This window comes from Epinephelus moara, chromosome 5 (assembly GCF_006386435.1).
Source record: "Epinephelus moara isolate mb chromosome 5, YSFRI_EMoa_1.0, whole genome shotgun sequence".
NCBI classification, from domain to species: domain Eukaryota; kingdom Metazoa; phylum Chordata; class Actinopteri; order Perciformes; family Serranidae; genus Epinephelus; species Epinephelus moara.
Window position 1 is genome coordinate 26,636,085 of NC_065510.1, and position 27,805 is coordinate 26,663,889.

The 27,805-nt window shown below is 40.2% G+C and overlaps 1 protein-coding gene across 2 annotated transcripts; it reads right to left on the minus strand.

The window, feature by feature from the left end:
• Nucleotides 1–6: 6 nt before the first annotated feature.
• trip10b (thyroid hormone receptor interactor 10b) lies at nucleotides 7–26,709 on the minus strand. 2 transcript variants are annotated; one of them, XM_050045393.1, is made up of 16 exons: nucleotides 26,572–26,709; nucleotides 26,206–26,446; nucleotides 16,672–16,787; nucleotides 16,489–16,542; nucleotides 13,276–13,423; nucleotides 13,087–13,149; nucleotides 12,058–12,162; nucleotides 11,634–11,762; nucleotides 11,278–11,424; nucleotides 9,191–9,352; nucleotides 5,254–5,277; nucleotides 2,888–2,997; nucleotides 1,703–1,835; nucleotides 1,494–1,561; nucleotides 273–379; nucleotides 7–177 (listed from the first exon to the last, which is right to left on the minus strand). In XM_050045393.1, exons 2-16 carry the CDS (start codon nucleotides 26,227–26,229, stop codon nucleotides 32–34), a joined length of 1,536 nt encoding a protein of 511 aa, XP_049901350.1. In that variant the 5' UTR covers nucleotides 26,230–26,446; nucleotides 26,572–26,709; the 3' UTR covers nucleotides 7–31. The 2 variants fall into 2 exon arrangements, with proteins under 2 accessions (XP_049901350.1, XP_049901351.1); XM_050045394.1 differs by lacking the exons at nucleotides 5,254–5,277; nucleotides 26,572–26,709 and having other exon boundaries at nucleotides 26,206–26,538.
• Between the last annotated feature and the right edge of the window lie 1,096 nt (nucleotides 26,710–27,805).

A 27,805-nucleotide genomic window follows, 5' to 3' on the forward strand; every position in this document is an offset into this window, starting at 1 on the left:
GTGTGTGTGTGTGTGTGTGTGTGAGTGAGTGTTACGGGGCAAGTTTGACATAGGATGAAGGTATATAGCCCTCTTCTCCACTGGCTCTAAGGACTCTCATCCATCCATCTCCCTTATCCTCCTCCATTACACTCAGCAGCTCTCCCTCTGAAATGGAAATGGTGCCCTCACTGTTGCCTGCACACCAACACAGACATAAAAGTAAGACACGTATAAAAAGGCTAAAATACGAAATAATTATGAACAAGTGGAGTGTGAATGTATCAACATACCTTCAAAGGTGTACAGAGCCGTGCACTGGCCAACAGGAGTTTCTACGTCGTCAAACTCGTCTTCAAACTCTGTGTAGATGTTCTGAGACTGGTCGGCTGCTACAACACTGGAGATATGAATAAAATACCAACATCAAGATATGTCATTTACTCAGTGTATTCTGCGATACACACTCACATTTAAAGAAATGCTTCGACAGGTTTATTTCTTTTCGTGCCAAGAGAATTCAATGAGAAGACTGGCACCACTCTGATGTCTGTACAAAAATAAAGCTAATTCCAGCAGCTGGTTAGCGTAAAATAAAGACCAAAGCCTAAACCTCACTTATCAAAAACTGATTTGATCCATACACAGACTGAAGTGTAAAAACGACAGGATGTTTTACAAGGGGCTTATCGTTGATGTATGGAGGACTGGACATAGCATTCAAGGCGGGCCCCATTAATTCCTTAGACAGTTGCTCAGTGGCACATGAAGCCAAAAAGTTAAACTTCCCAGTTATAAAATCATCCAGATGTTCTGCATCTTGGGGCCCATAGAGCAGGCACACTGGAGACTTTCACTGGCCGGGCAGCTAACTTCCAGTTTAACCCCCCGCTATGTTGGATGGGGATAAAATGATTTAATCGTGCGGCTCTTCTTGACTTTTGAAATGTTATTGAACCAGGATCAAATTCTGATTGTGAAACAACTCATTTTGGGATACACAAACTGTATCCATTGATTTACAGATGTCTCTTTCACAATGCAAGGTCAACCCGTGACAGCCCCGAAGGAGTAATTCCACCGTTTGCCACTAGGTCCAATTGGTTTCAAAGCCAATCACTGCTTCTAGGGGCCTCGGGTTTATGTTACGTGTTATTTCTTCGCCAGTGCAGTGTCTGTATTTGATCCATTTGGTCCGATAACATTTCAAAAGTCCCAATTGAAGACAGCTGAGCGCTAAAGTTGTAAAGAAGCTGAACTTGTTTGGCTCATGAGCCACTGAAAAATTTAGATAGGTCACCCTTGCCTTGCAGGTTGTAGCGGTCTGTATACAATCTTCCTGCTTCTTTATTCTAAGCTAACAGGGTGCTGACAGTAGCTTCATATTTACTGAACAAACGTGAGAGTGATGTCAATCTCTCTATCTCTTTCTCTTATTTTTTCAACTCTCTGTGAGAAACGGAATAAGCGTATTTCCCAAAATGTCAAACTACTCTTTAAAACAGAGGTCTTACCCATGTTGAGTATTATTGTTGATGGCGTTGGAAGATTCTTCTCCTCCCACCGCTTCTGACAGCCACGTCTATAATGAACCAGCAATAGATGTTAAGACTTGCACAAACACTGTAATCTGAGCTGCCATGCACACAATATTAGCATGTGTGCATGTGCATGTGTGTGTGTGTGTGTGTGTGTGTGTGTGTGTGTGTGTGTGTGTGATAACCTCATATTTGGTGAGCTCCCCCCTCAGGCGACCAATGTTCTGGGCAGTTTCTGTGATCTGAGGCTCCAGACTGTTGGGGTCACCCATCTGCGGATTCTGCTCATACACACCCTTCATCTTCTCCAGTGCTTCACTGAGGTCAGACAAAGGGAGAAAAATGCTATTGTTTTGGAAACTCATTGAGGAAGCTTCTCTCCTGTGCAGCAGCGCTGATAAGGAAAGAAGGGACGGGCAGAAGTTCTTTAGAAGTTGGGAGACGTGCTGAAGGGACATGATATACTGCTGTGTATGACAGTAGTGAGGTCAGGTGCTGACGATGGGTGAAAAAGCCTTGCTCACTGTTACAAATCATCCTGAATGTGCTGGATGGGGTTGAGGTCAGGGCTCTGTGTGGACCAGTCAAGTACGTCCACATCAAACTAGGAAAATTGTTTCTTAACAGACCTGTCGTTGTGTCCAGGGGTATTGTCACAACGAAACAGGAAAGGGACTTCCCCATATTAGGAGCACACTAGTGTCCAAAATGTCAAAGCATTTAAATGTATACTAAATCCAAACCATAAACAACAGCCCCAGACCGTAAGAACAGCTGTGACTACTTTATAATTTAAAATTGTAGATTCATCTGCACCTGCAACACACACAAAAAATGTATGAAGGATATCACAATAAAACTAAAAAATCTAATTTCCATTGTGGAAATGAGCCAATTTAAAGTATTGAAAACCAACTTTCTTACTCTGCGTCTTACTATAAACGATGGAGTCATATATTGACACACAATTTTCTACCAAAGTTGAAACTGTTTTGGTTGTTTCACATGAGAGATGTCTGTATCCGTGTTTTTATCTGCTCTCTTTGATTACAGAGTTTATTACATCCCTGGGGTGGTTTGCTTATACTACCTGACAGCTGTCAATCAAATCTGATTAAAGCACACGCACACAGTCCCGATGAAGCAGATTAGCTCAATGTTAAACTCTTGATAAGAAAATAATTAAGATATTTTCCCCCTACATTTTATCCACGACCAATTAAGCAACAATCAAAGTTGTCCCATGTTATAGAGAGACACTTGTCGTGCCAAAAGGATGGAGGATAGAGGTTGTTTCTTGACACCTTCACCTGCACCTGATAATGGTTTTAAAGTAAATCTGAAAGCTTGCCATTGGATGATTTTGTCACCTTTGGTCCTGTGCCTTCTGCAGCTCTTTGGTGATGTCGTCAATCTTCCCCTGCAGTCTCTTCTTCCTCTGCTCCGGAGGAAGGTGAGAGAAATCTTCTGCAGGAGGCAGCTACACACACACACAGTATCATTAGCATCATGTATACGTCAGGCTTATCAATGATCACCACCAGATGTCACTCCTCCCTGTTTCTATCTCTTCCTTTCCCCACTGATAATGAGACGTCTACACACAGAAGGAAACCTAACAAGAGGGAGCCACATAATTATTATGTGTCAAAGAAATAAACCCTGTCCAAGGTATGAAAGGAGTGATGGGAAAACAAAGGAAACACACATGGTTATAGACAGAAAGAGTGAGGACAAGGACTGTGTATCTTATCACATCCCATAATCATATTATTGAATTTCACCTGTTGGACTGATGCAACATGTTAGACTCTTTCCCCTGTGATGCCATGCAGATATACATTTAGGTAAGTGCAAGAATTACATTTGATTTATAAAAGATCACTTGAATCTAAAAACTGTATCAAAGAAAAACTACAATAAATGAAAATGAGGTTTAAGATGCTTTTTAAAAAATGATTTAGATTATCTGAGATTTTGAAATGGAGTTCCTTAGCTGAGGAGTAAAAAAGGCAAAAGCAAAAATCAGCTGTAGTTTTACGATCTCTGACCTTTGAACTGCCCAATATCTTGGTTATGTTAAAAACCTCGCTGCAGACGTCTGGAAAGGTTTGAGTTAATGCAGACTGACTAAGGGAGGTAAACAAGGTGTGATGTCGTAACAGCATGGGTGATTTTCTCAAAATCTTGAGTTCAAAGAAGGGGCCTTGTTCAATCTCTTGAAGTTAAATAACGACTTGAGATTACAGATTTAAGATGTCACCACCAAAATGATAAATTGGCAACAAATCTAGACTATTTCTTTGAGAAAACGAGTTAAAAACTGTGCACAGCATGTTTGTCTGCATTAACCAAAGAAAGTAGCAGCGACACTATTACTGAAAAGAAATGTTGCTGTTGAATTTTTTTAAAAAGCAAATGTCCACTCACATTGTTTTCCAGTGCAGATCTAAAAACCAAAATTATGTGCATGGCTACATACAAGTGGAAGAAAGTAAGAAATATGTATTTTTTGTAATTTGGGTGAACTGACCCTTTAATTCTTTGCTACAAAAATAATATTAAGTGCTGCACAGTTATTTTCTAGATTGGACGGTAATGGCTATGTTAGTGCTATCAAATGTTAGACATTGTGTGCATTTCTAAAATCAGAGTCTTGCTTTTAAAAGTACGTTTGGCATCACAGAATAAAGGCTTAATTGTCTGATATTTAGTTTAGAGGGAAAGTTAATATTGTCTCCTGAATAGAAACGTAGGGCCCTGTGCCATTAGAAAGATGTTTTTCATTTTGTAAATTAAAGAGTAACTGCACCCAGGAAAATAAGAGCTGCTTGCACCGCCAGCTAATGGTGACAACGTTCACTTTCAACATGCTCTGCAGCGTCACAGCTGGTTCTACTACAGCAGACAACACCTGGCCACACCCAGCTGTGATTACAGGTGAGGTCAAGTAAAACCCGGTCACACCTATGTTTAGAAACAGCTAAATGTCACAGTATAATCGGCTTATTTCAGTTGAATTGGTGCAATCAGTGCGATGGAATAAGTGTGCGTAAGTTATGTCTTTTGAATAAAATCAATGAATTTATTTTGACCGAAAACCTGAATCTTGTTTGTGTCTCTCATGTTTTACTGTAAAATTGGAGTCACACACATATTTAGTTAGTAAACAGTAGAAAACAGCATGGAGGCCACTGAAAATGTTACAGTGTTGCCCTCTTTTTTAAATCTCTTATTTATTCTGTCTCTCTTTCAAACTCAGTGTTAACTAAATTTTGATCAGTGTTTGAGCACTGCTTGAATGGGACTTAAATTAGCGCATCCACCCCAGTGTCGTATTTCCATCACTGTCGATCGAAGCCAATTGGACCTGGAGCCGATAAAAACCTGTGATTACTGCAGAGTAATCTGGTCATGGGAGTGTACCCCGACTGTAACCTTTCCCGCTAAATACAAAAGCCAGATAATAGTGGGTTAGTGGGGGTTTTTTGTGCAGTGGGAAAGCAGCAGCTTGAGTAACCTCTAACACTTTCTCACAGATGTGCGGATGGATTTCAGTGTGTCAATTTCTGGTGTGACCGGGCCTTTATACCTTTATACCCGCAGAGATCAGTGCAGCTTGATCCAGTGTGGAGTTACTCCTTAAAAAGTATTTCCCCTTGAAAACAATCCAGCACCAGAACAGTTGTTTAAGCACCTTTAAGTCTCCCCTCTATGTAACGTTAATAAGTGTTACCATTTGCTTTTCAGCATGCGATATCTGGACAGAGAGAGGACACTCAGCATGAGTTAAGTGTACAACAGGCACACCACATGGGAAACATACTTTAACAATAACAAGCATGACATGTCGAGGTACAACAGCTTATTCTGATGAATGGTATCCATGAGACAAATACATGAGGGGGGAGACGTTCACAGACAGCGAGGGGAAGGACCTGAGCAGATGTCGTCACTCACCGAGTGCTGTTTGTGTAATATCTTTAAAGTGGAAATCCTGGGTTTGATAGAGCGATTAAACTCTCTCAGGCAGAGAGAGAGGGGGGAGTGCTGCAGCTTGGAGATGGGGAGGGAGAGGGGGTGGCTGCCCGGTGGGAAAGGGGACGGGGGAGAGAAAGACGGAGGAACAAACTGAGGAATGGGGGGAAGACAAGGGAGCAGAGGAAGAGGAGGAAAGGAGGGAGAAAATGACACTGGTAAAGAGAGGAAAAGAAAAGAGGAAGAAAGGGAAGAGAGTCAAACAGATGCAGAGATTTTTCTAACAGAGTGGACAAATAGTTAAAGAGAGAGCATGCGGTGTTTTGGGGCAAGTCTGTGCGGCAGACTGGAATTAGAATTGGCCCCTGAGGGCAACGCAGTGGTGGAGTAAGACATGAGTGGAATGTGTGTCGAGTTTTGTGTGCGTTTGTGTTAATGCATTGTTGTGAGACCATGTGAGCGTCACTTTACACTTCTACTGTGGTCAACAGAAAGGTGATGAGAAGAGATTTGACTGTTGATTTTTCTTTAAAGCTGTATTGAACTGTATAGTTACAGTCAGTGTCTGGTCATAGTCAGGGGGCGTGGTGTGGGTGGAGTTGGTGAGGGGAAAACAGTCCTTTCCCCAAGATTTCATTGGTCGCTTAGTTGCAGAAGTTGTTTTTCAGGCACTGCACCTTGTCAAAATAAAATCAAAACCTATATGACTGGACCATGTGGGAATTTAATTTGAAAGGACAGACACAGGAAGAGGCCACGCTCAGCAGTGAGACAGGAGTCACGTTACAAACCAATCACAGCTGACAGATATCTTTCCCTTCTTCTGTAAATATTCAGCTTGATAAACACAGAAAAGTTGATCATGTTAGTGCAGGGCTACCCAGAGCTTTACATCTCCTTTGACAATAGGCCTACACACTCATAAACAGCGCCTGGAAGACGATCAGCTCTGCACTCAGGATTTCAGGTAAATAGGCTATACAGTGCTTGTTAAGGTTGCTTAGCAACCTCTGACGCAACCTGCCGCAGCGCTCTTGAAAGCTGGCACAAAAAAGGCACAAGAGTAGCACCCAGCATCCGACCTCGCATTTTCCAGGCGGTTAAAGATGTGGCATGTGTACGGCCCCTAATTTACAGGACTGGTACCTGCGGTTATTCCACAGGCTAGTTAATAACATGTCAGGCAGGAAATCCACAGCATGGGATCATTCTGAGAAGGTGAAGGACGAATCCAAGGTGAAATGTAAACTCTGCAGGCAAACATTTGCCTATCATTTGTTGACTACAAACATGATGTATGATCTGAAACATGTAAGTAGCTACATGCCCATTAGCCACTTAGCACAATCATTACTGCTTTGCCGACAGCGTCATTAACAGGCGGCTTGCACAGTGTGTGGCGTGCACTTGTAGATAAAATATAGGCCTATATTAATGAAGGTTCATTAGTACGGTTTGTATTTCTCTGTAATGTAGCACAGTGTTAACAATGTTACTGATACTATTCTTTCTCACACCTTGAACTCAAACCATTGTGTTGCCCCGCCCAAAATATATCATTTAATAATTAAATTAATATCATAAACATGCAGGCGACTAGTCGACTAATGGCTCTAAATGACAGCTATTGACGGACAAGAAAAAATCTTAGCTGGAAGCAGCCCTACTGTGAAAAATGGGAAAGCGTGTTTTTTAAACTCACATAATAGACACTATTACCAGCGTTAAATCTCCCTTAAGGTGACATAGATGGCCACCTCAAAAAAAATCGAAAGCAAAGGAAAAATGATCTTAAGACCTAATCCCAGCAGTTGTTCTGTAGTAGGGGCATCACCTCTGCTGCTGGCAATTCAGTTTACCTTTAATGTCTTCATAAGAGAGTGATCATCAGTCAGAAGATGCAAGAGCAGTGATGGGTATGGTAGAGTGGAGTGTATGTGTAGAGCATCAGAGTAAGAGAAAATTAAAAGGCAGAAGCCATCCAGGGCACCGTACAAAAAAGAAAGAAGGAAAAGGTTAATATTCTTTTGTTTGATATTTATTGGTATTTTTCGTTAGCTACGTTTTTTTGGTTGTGTTGATTTGTAAATCTTTTGTTCTTGTTTGTAGTAAATACAATAAATAGAAAAAATTGTATTTTCTTCTGGGTGGGGTGGGGGCATAATATGATGTATGATCTAAGAGGCTGGCACGTTTTAGTGAATTCTATGCATGTTTCGAGACAGTACAGCAGCACCAACGCTTCTCAACGCCATTAGCCTATGTTTTGACGATGTGCTATAAATTTATCAAACTGAGATTTGCATCCTCAAGAATTACAGGTCGTTGGAGGCTCACAACTTTTTTTTTACCTGTGGCTGAACAATCTAAAACCTTGAGACAGTTAGCTGAAACATGACACCTTTTCTTTTTGAGAAATGTTGATGTAACTATTATTTAAACTGAAAACACGTCTGTTATGAAACATTCTCGGAACCCATCGGCTGTATTCGGCGTCTGACTTCTGGCAGATGGCGAATACAGCCTCTGGGGGCAGACCCCCGATTTTTTGGCATTCCGGTTTGATTTGGGCGGAGGAGGCGAATTTCCGTTTCCGACTTCCGTTTATATTTAAGTAAATACGCTGAACCATTGCAATGGATTCAGAGTTTGCAGTGACGCCAATTATGTTCTGCCTCATTAGTTCACCGCACGGACCGTTTAACGCTCAAACGTGATTGGTCAATAAACAGCCTACAACCGGAAACCAGGGCTCTTCCGCTCTTCTTCCGGAGGCAAGATCTCCGGGGTTTGCCTACAGACTCTACATTCAGTGAATGTAGAGTCTGTATATAGAGACTAGTTATGAAAGGACAGGTCTGGTGATATTTATATTTGTTATGTCAACATCCCAGTAAAAGACCAATGCCAACACTGAATGATCTAACTCACAAAGCCTGATATATCTTATTCCTCTGTGCCATTGAGCTCCATTGTTTTCCAAGAACTTTTAAAAATCCATCAGTGAGCCACCCTGTTGCAGTGGGAGACACACTTCTTTCTTGTAAAGAACATGGGCACTGTAGTTTATTTTTAATCAATTTCACATAAACTTTCCTGAATGGGAAATGTAAAAAAAACAAACAAAAAAAAAATACTTGAATGTGTATTAATCCACAGCTGAATATAGTCCCCAACAGGTGCACTACTTACTCCAGTTTGTGTAACATTTGCTAAAAACCACAGTGCCCAGCTGTTTTGGAAACTTACTGAGCCTTTTTAGGAAATGAAACTATATATCTGTGAACTGTTTTTAAAGATAAACTGTATGAAAATATAGAAAGATGAACTAACGCTTTGTTGGTTTTGGTCTTTTCATGGGATTTATTGACAGTAACAAAAACAAGCAATAAGGCCAGCCTTACCTTTTAAGAAACACAATACAGACAGATTAAATAATTAACCCTGTTCACTGTGTTTACAGAACTAAGTTATATGGATGAGACATGACAGGATATTTTTAGCCCGATAACAACTTGTTAGCCCGGATTAGTTGAGCCACATTTGAAGAACAGGACTGGGAGGATTTTCAGGTTGTTAAGTGCAGAAGCAGGTGAAGCAGAGAGGGGAGAGGCAGTAAATATTTTGTCCTCCAGATGCTGTACATTTTTATGCAAACTCAAAGAGAATTTAACGTGAACAGAGTGAAGATTCACCTTGTGCTTCTTGCTGAAAGGCCAGAGCTTGGCGCGCACTTTTGGGGGGTTGAGGCTGGAGTCAGAGGTTGCTGGTTTGATTCCTTGGCTGTAGTCTTCAAACTCCACATCTGTAGGTCGCTCAAAACCAGACTTGTGCTGCTCTATGAACAGTATCGAGTCCTGCAGGGCGACAAACAAAAAAATCATCTCACTGGATTTTTGAGGTAACTGTATTGTTAGGTATTTGTTTTTTAACATAAACACATTATCACTAAAAAATCAGAACCAAGATGTACAGAGCAGGAAATTCTACAGCTAAAAAACAAACTTGATTTACATATATGGAAAAGAGAAAAAAATCACAACCCCTGCTTTAAAATATTACTGCAGGGATAAAGCAACACCTATTAGACACAGTGTCAACATGAGGGTTTGACTAAAGTAGTTTTTTTTACAGGAGTGTTGCATTGGATTGCAACCTGTGTAAACTGAAAAAGAAACTCCTTGCAGGGTTTTCTATTATTTTGGTAATTAACATGCTCTATGACACTGTAAAGCAAGACTAACTGACTCATCAAGACTACTGTAGGCTTTTACTGCCAATGTTTGTGTCTCCATTAAGACAGTCACTGACACAACAGGCTCCGTACAACATGAAAAACGTGCATTATTGTACAATGTCCACAATAACAGAAGCACAATGCAGAAATGCAAGTTCTACAAATCAAACTAGAGGTGGATCACTTTTACAGTTTGTCTTTAAAAAATTCAGGAAATTTGACCTTAGAGGGAGCCTGTGGAGTTTTAACATGCCAAGAAGTGCAGCAATTTGCAAGAACAGACAGCCAAAAGAAGGTTACAAACTCGTGGACATGTATGTAAACAATGCAGCAGAGGTGGGACCAAGTCATTGTTTTGCACGTCACAAATAAGTCTCGAGTCTTTACACTCACGTCCCGTCAAGACAGGCAAGTCCTAACTCGTATACAAGTCATAATGCGCTCTTCACCGAATGTAACACTATTTTAACAGCAGAGTAATAATATATTGAATTGACAGGGTGGCTGTGGCTCAAAGGTAGAGCGAGTCGTCCAATAACTGGAAGATCAGCGGTTCGATCCCCAGCTCCCCAGCTCCTAATACTGAACCCCAATTTGCTCCTGATGACCGTTCCATCGGTGTGCGAGTGTGTTAAAAACTGAGTAGCAGGTGGCACCCTGTATGGTAACCTCGATCACCAGTATGAATGTGTGTGTGAATGGGTGAAAGTGACTCGTAGTGTAAAAAGAGAGGCGCTACACAAGTGCAGGTCCATTTACCATTTTACAAAAATCATGAATGCTTTTTAAAATTCATGTTTATTTGTTAAAACCAGTTTGTTAATAAGTTATTAAGTGGTTAAGCTAACTTTAGCTGAGCATTAGCTTGTTAACAGTGTCAATATTAGCCTTGATTTGCTGATCTTTGTTCAACTTCAAATGTCGTATGAAGTTGGCAGTTGTTGCGTCTCGGCTTATAATTTTCAACCTGCACATTTTGCATACTACAACTATTTTTTTTTTTTTTTGTCCACTGCATAGTTTTTGCACAGGAACAACATTATTTGGTTCCATTTGACTTGCTGAAAATGAATTGCATTAATGTTTCAGGAAATGAAGAGAAATGATTCATGGCACACTTTTCAAATAACATACTTTTAAATCTTCTGGGCTCAAGGTTTCAAGTATTTTCGAGTAAAAAGTCTCAAGTCCAGGTTAAATCACTGGTCCAAGTCAAGTTTTTTTCATTTCGTCAAGTTGAGTCTAAAGTTGTTTAATCTGTGACTCAAGCCCACAGCTCTGCAATGCAGGATTCAAAATATGCCTACTTACAAAAATCATATTTGAAAGTGTTTTATGATTAAGGAAATGTATTCAACACATTTGTTAGGCCTCATGGACATGCACAATGCATCTCAGTGACGCTGTATGATTATGATTGATTGACGTCAAGCCTTCAGGAAGTGGATTGTGGGAGGTAAGTTTTCCTTGTTTGTATCATCCAGGGGAAAATGATAGCTCAGTTTGACCTGTATACCTGTAGTCTCTAAAACATCTAACATTCACCTGTTTCTCATTGATTTTCACCCCTGCTGAAGAGATTCCCTCTAAACATTTGGAGATGATGGGCAGCACCTTCTTCTCGATGTCTGAAAACTGACAGTAGCCTTCGGCCAGTCGCCGAATCCTCCGCTCATCCATGTCCTGCATTTTCTGCTCGACACACAAACACACAACCTTTAATTTCCTGTCATATTCACACTGTCTGTGTTGAATTTGTACATATAAATGTGTAAGAAAACACTGGTGAAGGATTACATTTTGAAAGGGTATGAGTGGTTTCACCACTTTAACAGGCGTGTGAGCTTTGCCCAGTTGTACTTCAGTGTGTGTGTATGTGTTTACGTGTGCCTTTGTCTCACATTGAAGATCTGCGGTATCTCTGTGTAGTAGAAGAAGTTCTGTTCCTTGTTGTATTTCTGGAGCTGTGCAGCATAGTCGCTCCTGCACTCCTCCGCTGTGTGTGTACGGGAAAGGGCATGATGCTTGGCCTTCAGAGCGAAAGATAGGTGGAGTGACAGGAGAGAAAGGGAGGGGAACATGAAAGGATGCAGGAAGAGGGAGATATGATGATGCAAAACAAAATGCAAAGTGGGAGAAATGCGGGAACAGATGCAGGGAGGAAGTGGAGGGAGGAGACAGAAGGAAGTAAAAGAGGACACACAGGGAGACAGACAAGGGACGTTCAAGGATTTCTTTTATTGACTGAAAATATCATAAAAACCAGAGGTTCCTCTTCAATGTGTGTGTGTGTGTGTGTGTGTGTGTGTGTGTGTGTGTGTTTACTTTCTCGACATCGAGCTTGGTGGCATTGAGGTCGTTCTCTGTTTTTTCTGCTTGTTGTGTGGCTTTTTCAGCCTCCGCCCACTCCTTGGCAAAGCGCTTCTTAGTCTGCAGACACACACACACACACACACACACACACACACACACACACACACACACTTTAATACACTTAAATGAACAGAGCTTCAGTATTAACAATGCAAGAGTCAGAGAATTCAGCCTCACTCCAGTTACTAAAAATGCAAGTACACTGTCCACTACATAAAGTACATTATGTCACCATATGTTAAAGGGTCAGTTAACACATGATAGAAACAACAGATGTATTTAATCATTTGCCTCTGGTGGCATCTGCATGTAGCAGTGCAGACAGACTTTGTTTTATTTGACCTGGCTTTGAGATATTTCTCTCACGGATTCTTTCCTGCAGCCCCAAAGTTGTTCCAATTCACGGCTCATAACTGATCTATAAAACATTATTAAATGATTAATTAACTAAACTTAAGTCATCAATTAAAGGTGCAGTGTGTAGGATTTAGGGGAATTTATTTGCAAAAATGGAATGTAATATAATGAGTATGTTTTCATGAATTTATAACCACCCGAAAATAAGAATCCTTTTTTTCGTTACCTTAGAATGAGCCGTTTATATCTACATAGGGAGCGGGTCCTTGTTTACAGAGATCGCCATGTTAGAAACTTAATTCTTAATATATGTTGAAATGCATGTTTGCCTTTAACAAATTGCACATTTTTGCAGGTTCAGCAGAGCTGCTCCACACAGACGACTAGACTTTAAGTTAAGCTAGTTTAACAAATATTTGGAATTAATTTATTAGCATGTGAGAACTGAAGTGTAAGAACTATTGGGAAATTTTAGAAAAATGACACACATGTACAATAAAACTTTAAAACACAAAAACTATTTGCATGATGAGATACTACAAGAGGTAGGTGAGATTTGTTTTTGTCCTAATTTAGGTATGTTGTAAACAAACAAACAAACTAACAAACAAACATGTCACTCACACTTTCTAGTTGTTTAAAACTGCTCTCTAAATTCTGCTGGGCTTTCTTGGCATCAGACAGGTGCTGCAGAAGAAAGAGGTTTCAGTTTATGTGCTGCAGTTTAAGATGATCACACAGTGCAGCACATCAATCTGCAATCTGCCAAGCCTCCCTCTTCCCTCCCCTGTATGATCCTCCCCCCTCTCTCACTGTTTTGCGTTCCTGTTTGAGATCCTGAAGGTACTTGGTGAGTTCCACACAGATGCCGGTCATCATGTTTTCAGCAATGAGCTCCCGCTGGCCGGCGTAATCGTTCAGCTCATTCAGGATCTCCTGGAATGATGCGTGGTTGCTGAATCTGCAGCACGGAGGGAGAGACAATTTGGAAAGTCATCACAGCTGGAGAGACACACATTTAATTGACCATCACTAAACCCCTCCCCCAAACAGGACCTGTCCAACCATGGCTTAGCAACAGTAGGCTAACTCAGCACAAATGGTCTGTAAAGCTTTGGATTTCACCCCTTTCCAAAGCAATGTGCATGATGCTGGTAACACATGAGCACAGCTGAAAGGACCAAATAACTCTGTGTTTATGTCTGTAAGTTGCAAACCCTGGCATGTGTCTGGCTTACTAGATTACTAACTACAGCAGAAAACAGCATTATTTTCAAGATATCTACATTATTTAGTTTCTTTAGTAAAATATCTTGTCAGGACGGGAACATCCACCCTGTGGGAGTGAAGATGCTTCTTCCAAGATTAGAGTTTAGTGTAAATGTGGTAGCACTGTCCCGCTCTTTTTATGGACTGAGGAAGTTTAAAACCCAGACACTCCGACCAAACTTGTCTAAAATTATCACTGTTTATTTCACATCCTCAAATTATTTTCTCTTTTACCAATAAAACCTACGCTTTGAAAATAAGCATCAGCAATAAGCATCCAAACCATCCAAGGGTTACGTCAGAATTAATAATAATAAAGTTTTTACTTACAATACCGCACTGTAATACTACACAATATACAAACAATGGTGCGGCATGTTTTCTCTCTGGATCATCATCTGGTTAGGATACGGATTTCTTTTACCTGTAGTTCTAGTCTTTTGAACAATGTCATGTTGCTATCTACATATCAAAGACCCTCTTACAGGGTTCTCATTTTAAAAGGAGTCAGTGCAAAACATTAAAGTCAAGGTAAAGCAGAAATAAATATGTTTAATGAGTTTCTCACGCAACAGAAAAATATGTTATTACACACCCAGCCAAATCTAAATGATAAAAAAAGAAGCCAATTCTATAAAATTACATTTTAAAATCATAAAAAGTTGGGCAGTATTCTCTGCTCTGAGACACTGGGGGCGTGTCCACTAAATGTGCTGAAGCCACACCCATTCACGGAAAAGCTGCAGCCTCTTTTAACTGTAGCACTACAATGAATGCTCCATCTAGCAGATTTAGTCCCCGATCACACAGGATACGTTTTGCAGGCCGTAAAACCCGAGGCGTGCTGCACTGCCTTTTTTTCCGAATGAATGCCACTAGTAAAAAAATACAACGCCTGCTGCACCACTTTATTGTTGCCAGGCAACCACCCCATTCCCGTGTAATCAATGTACTGTTTATCTATTTTATTTATTTGACAGTAATCAGTATATAGTTCCTAAAATGTTGAGGCAGAGGGTACCTGCTGTAGCTCTGGTTGAGGGTGAGAGGCTGTCAGCAAATAGTTTGTTGGGCACAGGGAAACAGAGATCTGTGTGCGTCCACGAGACCCTAAAAAAGAGGGTGGATCATGGGGAGAACCACCAGCTGTCCAGGAGCTTCACCTCCATGATTTTTTTAGGATGACTCAGGGGCAGTTTGACAACCTGCTGTCTATCGTCAGGCCGTATAGCTCTTGGTATCTAGCAACAGCTACAGTACCACTAGTTTCTCCTCCATTGTTTGCCAGCTGTAAACTTGTTGTCATGACCACCACAGATGGCCTGCCTCTCAAATCATCCAACTGGACGATGGGGAAAAGGCCATGATGACGGGAGGAGTTTTTCCGCACAGAGTTGAAGTTTTTTTAACTCAAGGTATCCAGAGCGTTTGGGCAGAAACGCGAGGCGCATAGCAATGCAAAAACCGTGAGCAAATAGCTTCATTCTCATTTAAATTTGAGCCAACAGAGCCAAGATCAAATTCAGAACCAGAGGAAACTGACCCGCCTGACAATCAACTGAGTTCGTCTCAGTCTGCAACAGAATGGTTATTTCTATTTATTTTTTCGAACAACAAAACTCAGTGGTTTTAGTTCTGATATAATGTAGGGGCGGGGCTTATGCTGAGGGTTGCCCCATTGTGCCATCAAGCAGGCTTTTAGTCCCAACCAAAAAATCCTGGACACAGAAATGGTGAAAAACAAACAGTCTGACATGTTTAATGTGCTTGGATGTAAACTCAGATTTTACTTTTCCCCGACTTTAAAGGAGCTGTGAACAATATTCAGAGTGTGTGAGTGTTTCAGAGTCTGATTCAGAGGTGCTGCATATGGTTCCCATCATGAAGGTGGCTGAGCCAGCGGCTAGCAGTGCTAACAGACAGCTAACTATGTTAACCTGTGGGGAGAACCAGAGGCTGGGTGCTACGCCTCTACTACAACGCTGTGGGTCGGGATGACATTATCAGCAGTAACCGCCATATATGAGCACAGCGTAGAGCGGCAGTGATTTGCCAGCCAGTGGGATACGAACATGGGACTCACATGCAGTAATATAAACCGTGTCAAACTTGACAACATAGACATTCATGGGTCCTTTTGTATTTCCTGTTGGAATGATTTGCAGTGTATTGTGAATGACATCAACTGAGAGGAAGTAAACAGGGACATGAAATGGTCTACACACACTCAGCTGGACTGGCTACCACAACAATAAACAGAGAAGCTCAGACAACAACACACACACACACACACAGGGGGTGTGTGACTTCATTCTCTGCTCGGGACACCATTGTTCCACTATATCTGTACATAGCAAATATGTGTTTGCTGCTATATCAATGCTCTGAATGTCACATACGGCTCCTTTAAAGAGTCAACTGAGGATGGAGTTTTTCAACAACCCACAGTGAGTTTTAACATTAACATTATGTTACACTACTTTGCTATATTTGTCATTTCAGCCGACAGAATCCGCTGTTGTCAGCTCGAAATGAGAAACCTGTTGTTGTTTACATTTGTGTGAAATCAAAGACCTATTGTTTCAAAATTTACTGCTGAGTAATAAATCTGCCACCGTTATCACTCCTACTGCATATGTGTGGTGCAAGGGAGCTTTACAGAGTTACTGCAAAAGCAACTAAGGCGGTTTAGTGAACATTCAATTGTAATTTTTAAATATGCAAACTAAGCACAGGAACATTTTATTGTTGTCTCACTTGCAGTCTTGCTCTTCTTTGCTCCCTCGTTTGGCATATTTCTTTGATAGACTCCTGTTAGACAGTGAAAGAGAAGCAGTGTGAGTATTACACACACATACATAAATGCACAAAGACACAAATACGTTTAGGACAATTTATGTAAATATGAACAAACAAGCTCATGAAAAGCAAAAATCACACCTGAGTTGTTTGGCGTAGCTCTGCTCTATCTCCGTCCGCTCCTTCACAAACTTTATGTAACGCTCCACCAGGTCGAGGCCTGACTGCGTGTGCTTGTCAATGTGATCATACTGGTCCTAAGAGGGGAAAAGCACAGAGCAACACATGTTTCAATACATGTTTAAGAACACAAATGCTGGAGAAACACATAGCTGATACATTACAGTCTAAAGGATTTGGGGTTGTGACACATTTTCATGATTTGACTCTGTGCTTCAGCACTTTGGATTTGAGATGAAGTGAAAGTTGTTTCATCAGTGTGGGACTCGCAGTTGTTTTTGTGCGTGGTCCAAATTTAAGACAATGTAACAGGATATTGATCCTAAACATACACACAATAGGACAGGGGAGGTTTTTTTTTAAAAAAAGGTCAAAAAGTGAAACGTTCTGGACTGGCCAAGTCAGTGACATGCCCTCAGTCTAAGTCATGTGGTTCATCTACAGACGGCCAGACTGAAATCAAAAAGAAACAAGAAGTGAAGCCGGCTGCAGTCCAGGCCTGAAATCCATCAATAGGGAACATAACTAGTTTCTGTTTATGTCAGTGAAACTTCAGACTAGAGCTGAAATGCTTGGTTGATTAATTGATTAGCTACAACTGTTTTGATTAATCCTTTAAATAATATTTCAAAAATTGTTCGATGTTTTCTGAAATGTGAGTATCAGTTTCTTTTCTTTCTCTTATGTAAAACTATAAAACTGCACTAAATATTTTGGGTTTTGGACTGATGGGCACCACCCTGGGTTTGCAGGATATTGAGATGGCCTTTTTTAAAACTATTTTCTAATATTTTATTGACTAAACAATTAACCGAGACAGTAATTTGCAGATTATTTTTAGCTGCAACCTTACTTCAGACAGGCACTATCTGTAAAGTAATTCATTCTCCACATTTTGGTCCCCTAAAACTGGAATACTGTGTAAAAAGAGGCCTCAATTCCTACATTGTTTGTGTAACGTGACTTTTAAACTTTTGTTTTATGGATTTTGTTGCACCCACAGATTGTATAAAGCAATGGACGTAACTATTGTGACATCACATTGGTTTGTGGACTTCTGTTTTAAAGCCTCGAGTTCAGCATTTTTGTTTTTTGGGGCCAGAAGTGACCATATTTGGACAACAGGGTGGAGCAGGGAAGAAGTGAGGGGTGGATCTTGAAATTAGCTATATGAGACCAAAACTGTTTTTTGTACCAGGCTGTCAACATGTTTATTCCTGCCGTAAAGTTCAGCATGGGGGGGGTCTATGGGGATTGACTGACTTCTGGAGCCAGCCTCAAATGGCCATTAGAGGAACTGCAGTTTTTGGCACTTTCATTTTAGCTTCATTTTTCAGCTTGCTGTTTGGCTGTTCTGTCTGTTCTTTTGTTGAAATTCTTCCTTTCGTGTAAGGTACATCTCACGACTTTCGCTTTTAAAAATGTAGTCAGTATTTTGTCATTAAAGATGCATCGATGTCTCTGTTTCCTACACTACAGTGTCTACTAAGTGAGTGACAGAGAATCAGAGGCTGCAGCAAACTGTGGAGATAAAGATGGCTTCTTTAATTAAGCAAACTTGTTTTCATTACTGATTAATCTGCTGATTATGTTCTGTCAATTAAATGTTAAAGAGTTAAAACATAACCATCACTATATCCTAAAGCCCGAGGGGATGTCATTAAATTGCTTCTTTTAGTTGACCAACAGCCCAAAACTCAAAGATGTTCAGTTCACTGTCACATTGGATCTGTAGCAAATCCTCACACCTGAGAAACTGGAATTAGCTCATATTTAGCATTTTTGCTTGAAAGGTGACATAAGTGATGAATGTGTCCTGCATTATTAACGCACTGTCTGACAACTGCAGACACTGAGAGCAGCCCTGTACTGGAATTCAAGGCTGCAATTAACGTTTATTTTCAAATTCCCGGAGCCAAAGGTGACGTCATGAAATGCCTTTTTTGTCCGACCAACAGTCCAAAACTCAAACATTTGCAGTTAACTATCACAGACGAGCAGAGGCGTACATTTTGGGGGCGATGCTGGGGACATGTCCCCCACAATATTGGGAAACTGTGCATTTACATCATAAATTAATGCAGAAAATTCTACAACATGCAGGCCATCAAGTGTTTAATGCTCAACATTTTTTGGCCGTGGACTGCCAAATACCCCATTTCATATTTGGCCCCCCAGTGTTGAGACACCCTTGCAGACAAATAATAAAACCAGGAAATATTCACATTTCTGGAACAAGAACGACTAAACCTTTTGCAACTTGTAAATGTTTAATCTATTATTAAAATAGTTGTTGAACTAAATAGTCGATCGACTATTTCACCAGGCTGTGGATCTGACACAAATGGAAACTGGAAGTCAAAAAATAATCCCATAACCCTCCATGCACACACACACACACACACACACACACACACACACACACACACACACACACACACACACACAGTATCCTTCAACCAAATTTTTCAATTTCTACTACGCACAGAAAGCACAAAGGTGTAGTAAAGAATAAAAGCAAACTCTCCTTTCAACATTCCTCTCTCTTTACACACATCTGTGCTTTCAAAACACACACACACACAAACCTGTCAGACAGGTAACATTAGTCCTCTCTGTCCCCACTGGCTTAAAGCTACACAGAGTCATGACATACAGTAAGGAGCTCATTGAAGGTGAATGTGACAAAGAACACAATGAAAGACTCCACCTTTTGGGTGTTAGTGTGTGTATGTGTGTGTGTGTGTGTGTGTGTGTGTGTGTGTGTGTGTGTGTTTGTGTGCGTACAGAGGCTGCAGGGTCTTTTGGAGCCAGAGACATAGATATTAGAGTCCTCAGAGGAGGGGGAAGCTAAATGGAGATCATACAGTAACACAGTTAGCAGTGTCCTGGATACGAGAGAGCTGGGAAGGAGGAAGGAGCAGGATTAAAAAAAACACAGAAGGACGATGGAGAGAAACAGACGTTCTGAGTGATCGAGGTAATCAGATGGATGAGAAACTAACTGCAATGAAGAGATTAAAGAGCTTGTGAAGAGTCATTGAGATATATTCCTGCATGCACTTCACCACTTCTGTTGCTACGCCCCATTACTTTACTGTAACACATCTGCGTGTTTGTGCGGTGCGAGAGGAGGAAATACTGATAGTCAGACAGAGAGGGTTCAGGAATGAGATAATCATTAGCTCAGTGCGAACCTCCGCCCTGTGACTGACGGTCCCAAGGGCCTCTACAAACCCTGGAACCAGTCAGACTAGTCCCACCCCTCACTGTGACGACACTCAGCAGCATGTGTTTCCTGATCCAGGCTGATCTGAGGTCAGATTCAAGCTCACCTCAAGCATAATGTAAGATATTTAACTGGTTGCACCAGTTATCCAATGAGTTTGTGTTAAGTTCTTATTAACTACTGTTTCAAAGTATTGATTTACTAAATCAGGTTGCACCATCAAAACTTTTAATGTCTTGGTAAAGACTTTAGTGATGTGTGAATCAGTTGCTAGGACACATCTTTAGCCCTGCCCTACTGAAAACAATCAACTTTGCAAACAAGAAGCATCAAAACCTCCACCATAACTTGCAAAAAATTACAGTTTTAGCTGCCAGTCCTACTTTGTTTTATTGATGCATGCACAGACAGAGAAATGTGTGTGATTCAGTTAGTTGTATAAAATAAATCTGCTGATCATTTAGCAAAATATACTGTCATACTGTTTTGCTGAGGTATATCATGTTACTTTTGTTAAATGCACTTTACATTCTTCCCAGTGTGAATCATTATCAAACTGCTTTTTATCAAGTGTCAGGTCGGACCATATTATTGCTTTTACTTCCTCTGAGCATGTTACATAATAACAAGCTAACGTTTTGTCAGTTGGTTCAGTTAACTATGTAACACCTACAGATTTTTAGTAACAACTGATTTGTACTTGAGTATTTCTATTTTCTGTAACTTTAAACTTCTACTCCACCACATCTCAGAGGCTGCTTTTTACTCCACTCCACTTATTTGATAACTTTAGTTACTTTGCAGATTCAGCAACAACATAATCAACCAATAAATTACAATTTATTATTATAGGATAAGATAAGACTATTGAAACTCACAAGACAACCAGCATTATATAAAACAATTAAAATAAGCAAATCCTTTACATGAATGCATCAACAATTACAATCCAGTGATATATCGCACTACTTTATTCTAAAATAAGCCATGCTGCATAACAATTAAAAATATTTTTATGATTATACTTTTGTACTTTTACTAAAGTAAAATTTTGAATGCAGGGCCCAGCTGCACAAAACACCTTAAGTTTTCTCTTTAAGTATGACACTTAAGGCTTCATTTCTTCCTAGCTGAGGGACTTACACAGTTGCACAGAATCCCTTAAAAGGTTTCCTTAGTTAAGGAAAAACATTACTCATTTACTGCGATGAAAGAGATTGTATAGCGGTAAAGGTTTCCATAGAGATTGTTTGTTTGCTTGGACTTATGCTTGTGATGCCTGTTATCATCTCACAAAGTTGGCTCATAGTTAGATAGTGAAAAAATGGCGGAAGAAAAGAAAACCATGACGGTCAGAGGAGGAAAAGATTATACTTCTGGAGGAATGCAATCATAGAAAGCACAAACTACAAAGTAAATTTGATCCGCAAATATCAGAAAATGATTGTGGGACCAAACTGCAACGAAAATTAATTCAGTCAAATCTGAAGTGTAAAATCAAAAGCGTGTCCATCTGGTTCTCCAGGTTGCAGAACTCTCTTCTTAGGGTGTGTTCGTTTTTTTCATTCATGACCATAAACTAAGTCGTGTTGCAGTTAAGATAGTGTCATAGATAGAGTCAGAGATACCTTAAGTTTATTTCTACCTTGCTTTGATTGCTAAGGTCTTTTGTCCAATGGTCTAGGGATTCCTTAAGTGTAAGACAAAGAGGAGGACAAAACCTTAAATACTTGAGTGAACATTTTAAAGAAACCATAAGGAGAGTGTTTTGTGCAACCGATTTTATTTCAAGGAAACCTTAAATAGGACTTTAAGGAAAATCTTACCTTACGGTGTGTTGTGCACCCGGCCCCTGGATTTTTACTTATAACGGAGCCTTTTTACACTGTCATATTTCTACAAGATCTACTTCTTTCACCACTCTTTTGTCTGGTGTCGACTATACTTCATACTATTTATTTTACTCTTCACACTGCTAATAAATTAGCATGCTAACGTTAGCTTTGCCAGTTGGTCCATGTACCCAAAAGCTTAACCTGCTAGTTAGTCGGTGTAAATATTTTTTGACAAGTAATCTCGATGTACTAACTAGTTTGGGTTGCCAATCCATTTTAATTTAGTGATATGTAAATCTACACTGGCTATGTTTAAACGCGGTGAAGTTTGAACTTACAAAGAGCTGATGCAAGTGAGTATTAACTCTGCTTCTTTCCTCTGCCCTGATCTCAGTGTGTGTGTTTTGAGTGACAAATTGATGCTGTGCAGCCAAACAATGTTGAAACCCACCAAAATGGACATCCCAAAGCTTCCAAAGATATCAAATATGTCCGGCAGAATTTGTGGGAAATGTGTCTAAACTGAAGCAGTAAAAACCACTGAGTGTTGATGTTATTTCATCTTTCACTCAGTGTAAACATCATACAGCCTTAATGGAGGCTGTGTGGGACAGACAGTGTGGGATGAGATGATTATTTCAACCTTAAAGATCCAAAAGGGGGAAACTGTAAGATATTTAACTGAGGTTAAATGAGGGCATGTTTGACTTCACTTCTCAGTATCAGATCATCTTATGTATGTGTGTGCAACATGCCATCTGTTTAATCAGGTGACAGCTGGTATCTAAAAACAAAATGTGAGTTCTTTTCAGGAACATCTAGTGAGGAGTGAGACCCTGTTTCAGAAGTGGACCAAGGCACTGTTTTGCAAGTGGGTGAACTTGCAAGTGGTTCTCTCCGGGTACTCCAATCAGAAGACATGCAGATAAGGTTAATCGGTGACTCTAAATTGGCCGTAGGTGTGAATGTGAGTGTGAACGGTTGTCTGTCTCTTGTGTCAGCCCTGTGGCAGTCTGGTGACCTGTCCAGGGTTAACCCGCCTGCCCACGGTGCACCCGTCCCCAGCCCCCCCATGAGGATAAGCAGTTACGGAAAATGAATGAATAAATGAACTACAACTCAAGTCCTAAACTTTGAGTTTTGAGTCCTTAAAAACTATACATGCGCCCTTCATCAAATGTAATTTTAACAGAATAATACATTAAAAAAAAAAAAACATGAATAGTACTTTTTAAAATGTAGACTTATTTGTTAAGAAGGGTGCACAAACCTGCACATTTTGCATACTGCAATTTGGTTTTGTAGTTTTTGTAAGCACATGAAATAACATTTGGAGTGGATCTAGTGAATTAAGTGCCAACTTGCAGGGAGTGGATTTTTTTAATGTTAGTTCATTCAGGAAATTAAGGGAAATGAATTGATTCGTGGCACACTTTTTAAGTCACACTAATGTTTGGGCTTTGGCTGGGGAAATCAAGTATCACGTATTTTCAAGTCAAAAGCCTAAAGCGAGGTCCAAGTAAACTAACGAGTCATTGGTGTTGAAGTCCAAGGCAAGTTGCCAGTGTTGCCATTGTGTCAGCAAATTCGTGACTCGAGTCTGACTCAGGTCCACACCTCTGCCCGGTTTCAGATGGTCGGTCTGGTTCGGCTCAGGGATGAATCTATGCACAATCATTTGGGTCCATAAACTGTCAGAAAACTGTTAAAAATGCCAATTACAATTTCCTAAAGCTCAAGGAGACGTCTTCAAATTGACTGGCGCCCTGAACCAAAGATAATCAGTTTATTATTATCAGTTAGAGCAAAGAAAAGCAGCACATTTGAGTCTTGGTCATGTTTGACATTTATGCTTGACAAATGACTGATTATCAAAACAGCCACATAACTGAAACAAATTTTAGAATAAATTAATTTGATAATAGATTCATTGTAATTTGCCAGAAATTCACTGGTGATTGTAAACTGGATATTTTCAGGTTTTAAAATGAGCCAAATTAAGACATGACTTTAGGCTTTAGGAGAATGTTTTTTCTGTTTTCACAACAATTAGTTAACTCACGAAGAAAACAATCACAGGTGAAAATAAGTGTTGCAGACAACTTGATAAAGCAATAGTTTGAGCTCTGGCTCTGACACATTTTGTTTTCTTCTACAATAAAGCCTGAATAATCCATTGTTTATCAGATCCCATCAAACAGCAACACAAGGAGCAGCAGCTGAATGATTCTGAACTCTTCAGAGTTAAACAGCCTCACCCAGTCTGGGTTTAACTGTGGCTTTGACTCTGAACACAGCCACAGCACATTTAAGGAAAATTAGCCATGTTTTCTCTCCACCAGCAGCTAATAAACCAACCGTCGTAAACAGTCAGGATGTTTTGTTTGAGCCAGAACACATTCTGTACGTAACGTGCATTTTCTTTGGGTCATCTTCCACATCAGTCTGTTTGTGATCAGCGTAGAACTGAGATGATTGGCCTATTAGTGATTAGTCGACCTTCTACAAAATTTACCAGGAGCTATTTTGACAATTGACTGACCATTTATGAGGCAAAAATGTCAAACACTCTCTAGTTTCTCAAATATGAGGATTTCCTGCCTTTCTGTGGATAGTAAACAGGATGTCTTTGGGTTTTGGCCTGCTAGTCGTGCAAAACAAGAACTCTGAAGACATTATCTTGTCTATTGTTTTTTTATGTACTTATTTTTTACTTATTCAGTGTTTTATAGACCAAACATTTGATTAATGAACCATTAAACTAATCAAAATGCAGATAACTGTTACTTGCCACTGGAAAATTTATCAGTGTCGTGATGTCAGACTAGATATCATCTGAGATTTTGGATATTTTAGTCTTCTAAGTTTTGTCTTTTCCGGGTTTTAAAGGTACGGTGTGTAGGATTTAGGGGACATATTGGCAGAAATTGAATATATTATAATAAGTATGCTTTCTTTTGTGTGTAATCACCTGAAAATAGGAATCACTGTGTTGTCATTACGTTTGAATGAGCCATAAATATCTACATAGGAAGCAGGTCCGCATCCACAGAGTCGGCCATGTTGTACCGCCATGTTTCTACAGTGGCCCAGAATGGACAAAAAACAAACACTGACTCTAGAAAGGGACACTCAGGTTTTTGCCTTTTCACATCCTGTAGTTAACAGCCTCTAGGCAATGAGCAAAACAGTGCTGGAAAAACACTGATTTTTAACATGGAACTGCTTTATTCAGTGTTTTTACTGGTTTAAATCACGAGGTCTGTTTGTTTTGAAGAGGAACAGACTTCTGCAGATAATTTAGCTCCCGGTTAAGACATCCTGAACATTCGGATCTTAAGTTACCAGAGAAAAAAGGTGAGAAGACATTAGTAGGTGCTGGGCTAGTGGCCCATCAGCAATGAGCCGAACAGTGTTGTAAAAACACTGATTTGGAACATAAAACTCTTTTAATCAGTGTTTTTCCCAGTTTAAATCTGGACCGTCTGCAGAGGAGGAGACCTCTGTGGATAATTCGGCTCCTGGTAAAAACCTCCAGAACAAAGAAGACTGGAGAAGTCCTAACAGCGAGTTCATGCTTTGCACATTGGAGAAGTTTCAGCTGGTTGCTATCTGCAATTCTCACCACTAGATGCCACTAGATCCAACACACTGTTCCTTTAAAGGCTGCATTTTAGTAAAGTGATGTCATTTTCTGAACATACCAGGGTGTTCTTGTTGTTCTATTTGCCTTTACCCATTTAATCATGACGTCCACATTACTGATGGTTATTTTTAAATGATCTCATTGTGTAAATATATTGTGAAAGCACCAATAGTCAACCCTACAATACCGGTGCAATATCAATATTGATGTATCTGGCCCAAAATATGGTGATACTTGATTAGTAGCAGCCCTATCAGAGGCCACTCCAGTTCAGTCCCTTTAATGCGACTCCACAGAGGGTACCTAGGTGATGATGAGGTTGACTGACCTGATGACTGTCCCCCAGTGATTCCCAGCTAAGGGAGAGACACTGACTAGATGCAGTGACGAGCCACACAAATGAGCCCTCAGCACTTCCTGAGAGGTGTTGTCACAAAGCAAAACTCAAGTTGGAGCATGCATGATGGAGTACGAAACAGAAACAAGGGGGTGGACTACACCTTTAGCCTACAGTGTGCAGATAAGCTTAGCCAGAGAGAGTAATAAACCCTCTTCTTTCCCCTCTGCTTATGATAAGGTATGCAGGGAGCAGGAGTTGCGAAATCTCTCTGGCTACAAGCTTTACAGATAGACTCCTGCTGTTGTCTCAAGATTACTTAACCCAGGCCTGCCATGAAAAAACACAGAGTGCCGTGTACATATTGTGTCGACGAAAACAACAGCAGGGCAGCCTACTCTTAAGCCATGTTGAAGGTATTCTCTGCTTGTGTCAGCTGTCAACTTACCCACAGATCTGTTCCCCAGTCCATGTCTGCAGAAAAGTTGAGTTGTTTAAGGGAAAGCAGGAATCCTTCTTAAAAGAAAGAAACAACCAGGTGGTGGTGGAGGAGGAAAACCCAGATACTCCTCTTGTTACAGAGATTCCACAAAACTTTGAGTCTCGAAAGCGGAGATGGCGGAGGAAATGTTTGGAGGAAGTCTACGCCTTCTCCTTGGCACGGACACGGCCGTCCTGTTTCTTCCAGCCTACCAGAGAAAAAAAAAATATGTTCAGGCGCTTTTTCCTGAAACAAGTTGGAGTCCCTGAGAGAGGGAGAGACAGATACAGAGAGGAGGGAGGAGGGGGAGGGAGGAGCGGTGGGAAAACCTACCAGCAGCGTCTCTGTTTGTTTTATCTTAAAGGAGCAGTTATTTTCATCATAAATGCTCCGGAACTTCTAAAACACATCCACACTGTCCGGCTGTGACACGGTTACACTCACTTATGACGTCATATAGCACCTGAGAAAATAAACTCAAATAAATGATTAACTGTACAAAACAACTGCCCTGAATAAATCAAAGCCTTGTAAAACACTGCTGATATATTTCATTACACCATGGTCCTTGATAATACTCGATTCTGATTGGCTGCAGGTCTATTAAAATGAATGTGCACCTACAAAGTAGTTCCGGTCAAACTGTCTTTTTACCGTCATAAATTAATGCGCTGGCTATGAGTAACCATACACTGCGCATATCTTTATAAAGGAAACTATAAACTACACTATAAACTATATTCCATAGCTCCTTGGATTTATATGCAGTCTACGCTTACAACAGATGGGACTATCAGACCTTGCCATGTATTTGAACATTTTGACATTTATGGATTAATACCACTGATTTAGCTTTCATCTAGCGCCACCGGCAGGTCAGAATATTCTCTCATCCAGCTGAATATATATCTGCAATATAAATTGGCATAAAAATTGGTACATATTGCCAACAGGATGAGTCCTAACTCTAGTGAGGCTCACTGGTGGAAAGCACATTTACTCAAGTACAGTTTTGAGCTATTATTGCACCTTTTTATATTAATTCAGTTGCAAAGTACATTTCAGATTACAAAAAAAACACATGTTCATGTCATAAAATATGATGCATAGAGATTAAAATACACTAATGTAGATTAGACCAATTCATCTCCACCTCCAGCTACATGCTGCTCAATAACTGACAGTGGATATTCTGCATATTGAGTAGGCTGCTTTCACTTTTAAAGTATATTTTGTTGATAATATATGTCTACTTTTTTATAAGTAAGATTTTCTAATGCATTTCACTGGTAATGGAGTATTTTCACAGTGTGGTGCTGATACTTAGTAAATGACCTGAATACTTCTTTTACTTCTTCTGTGAGCATGAGAGTTTCCTTTTCAAAAAATAAATACATGACGATCTTTGAAAACTCTAGAAAATCTTTTAACAACATTTACTGCTGACTCGTCAAAGACTTTTCTAACCATCTGAATGACAAAAATAATTCAGTCTTTTGCATGGAACATAAAAAAGTCAAACATTAATGCTTTGTTTTGGACGGAAAATATAAGATATAGAAAAGAA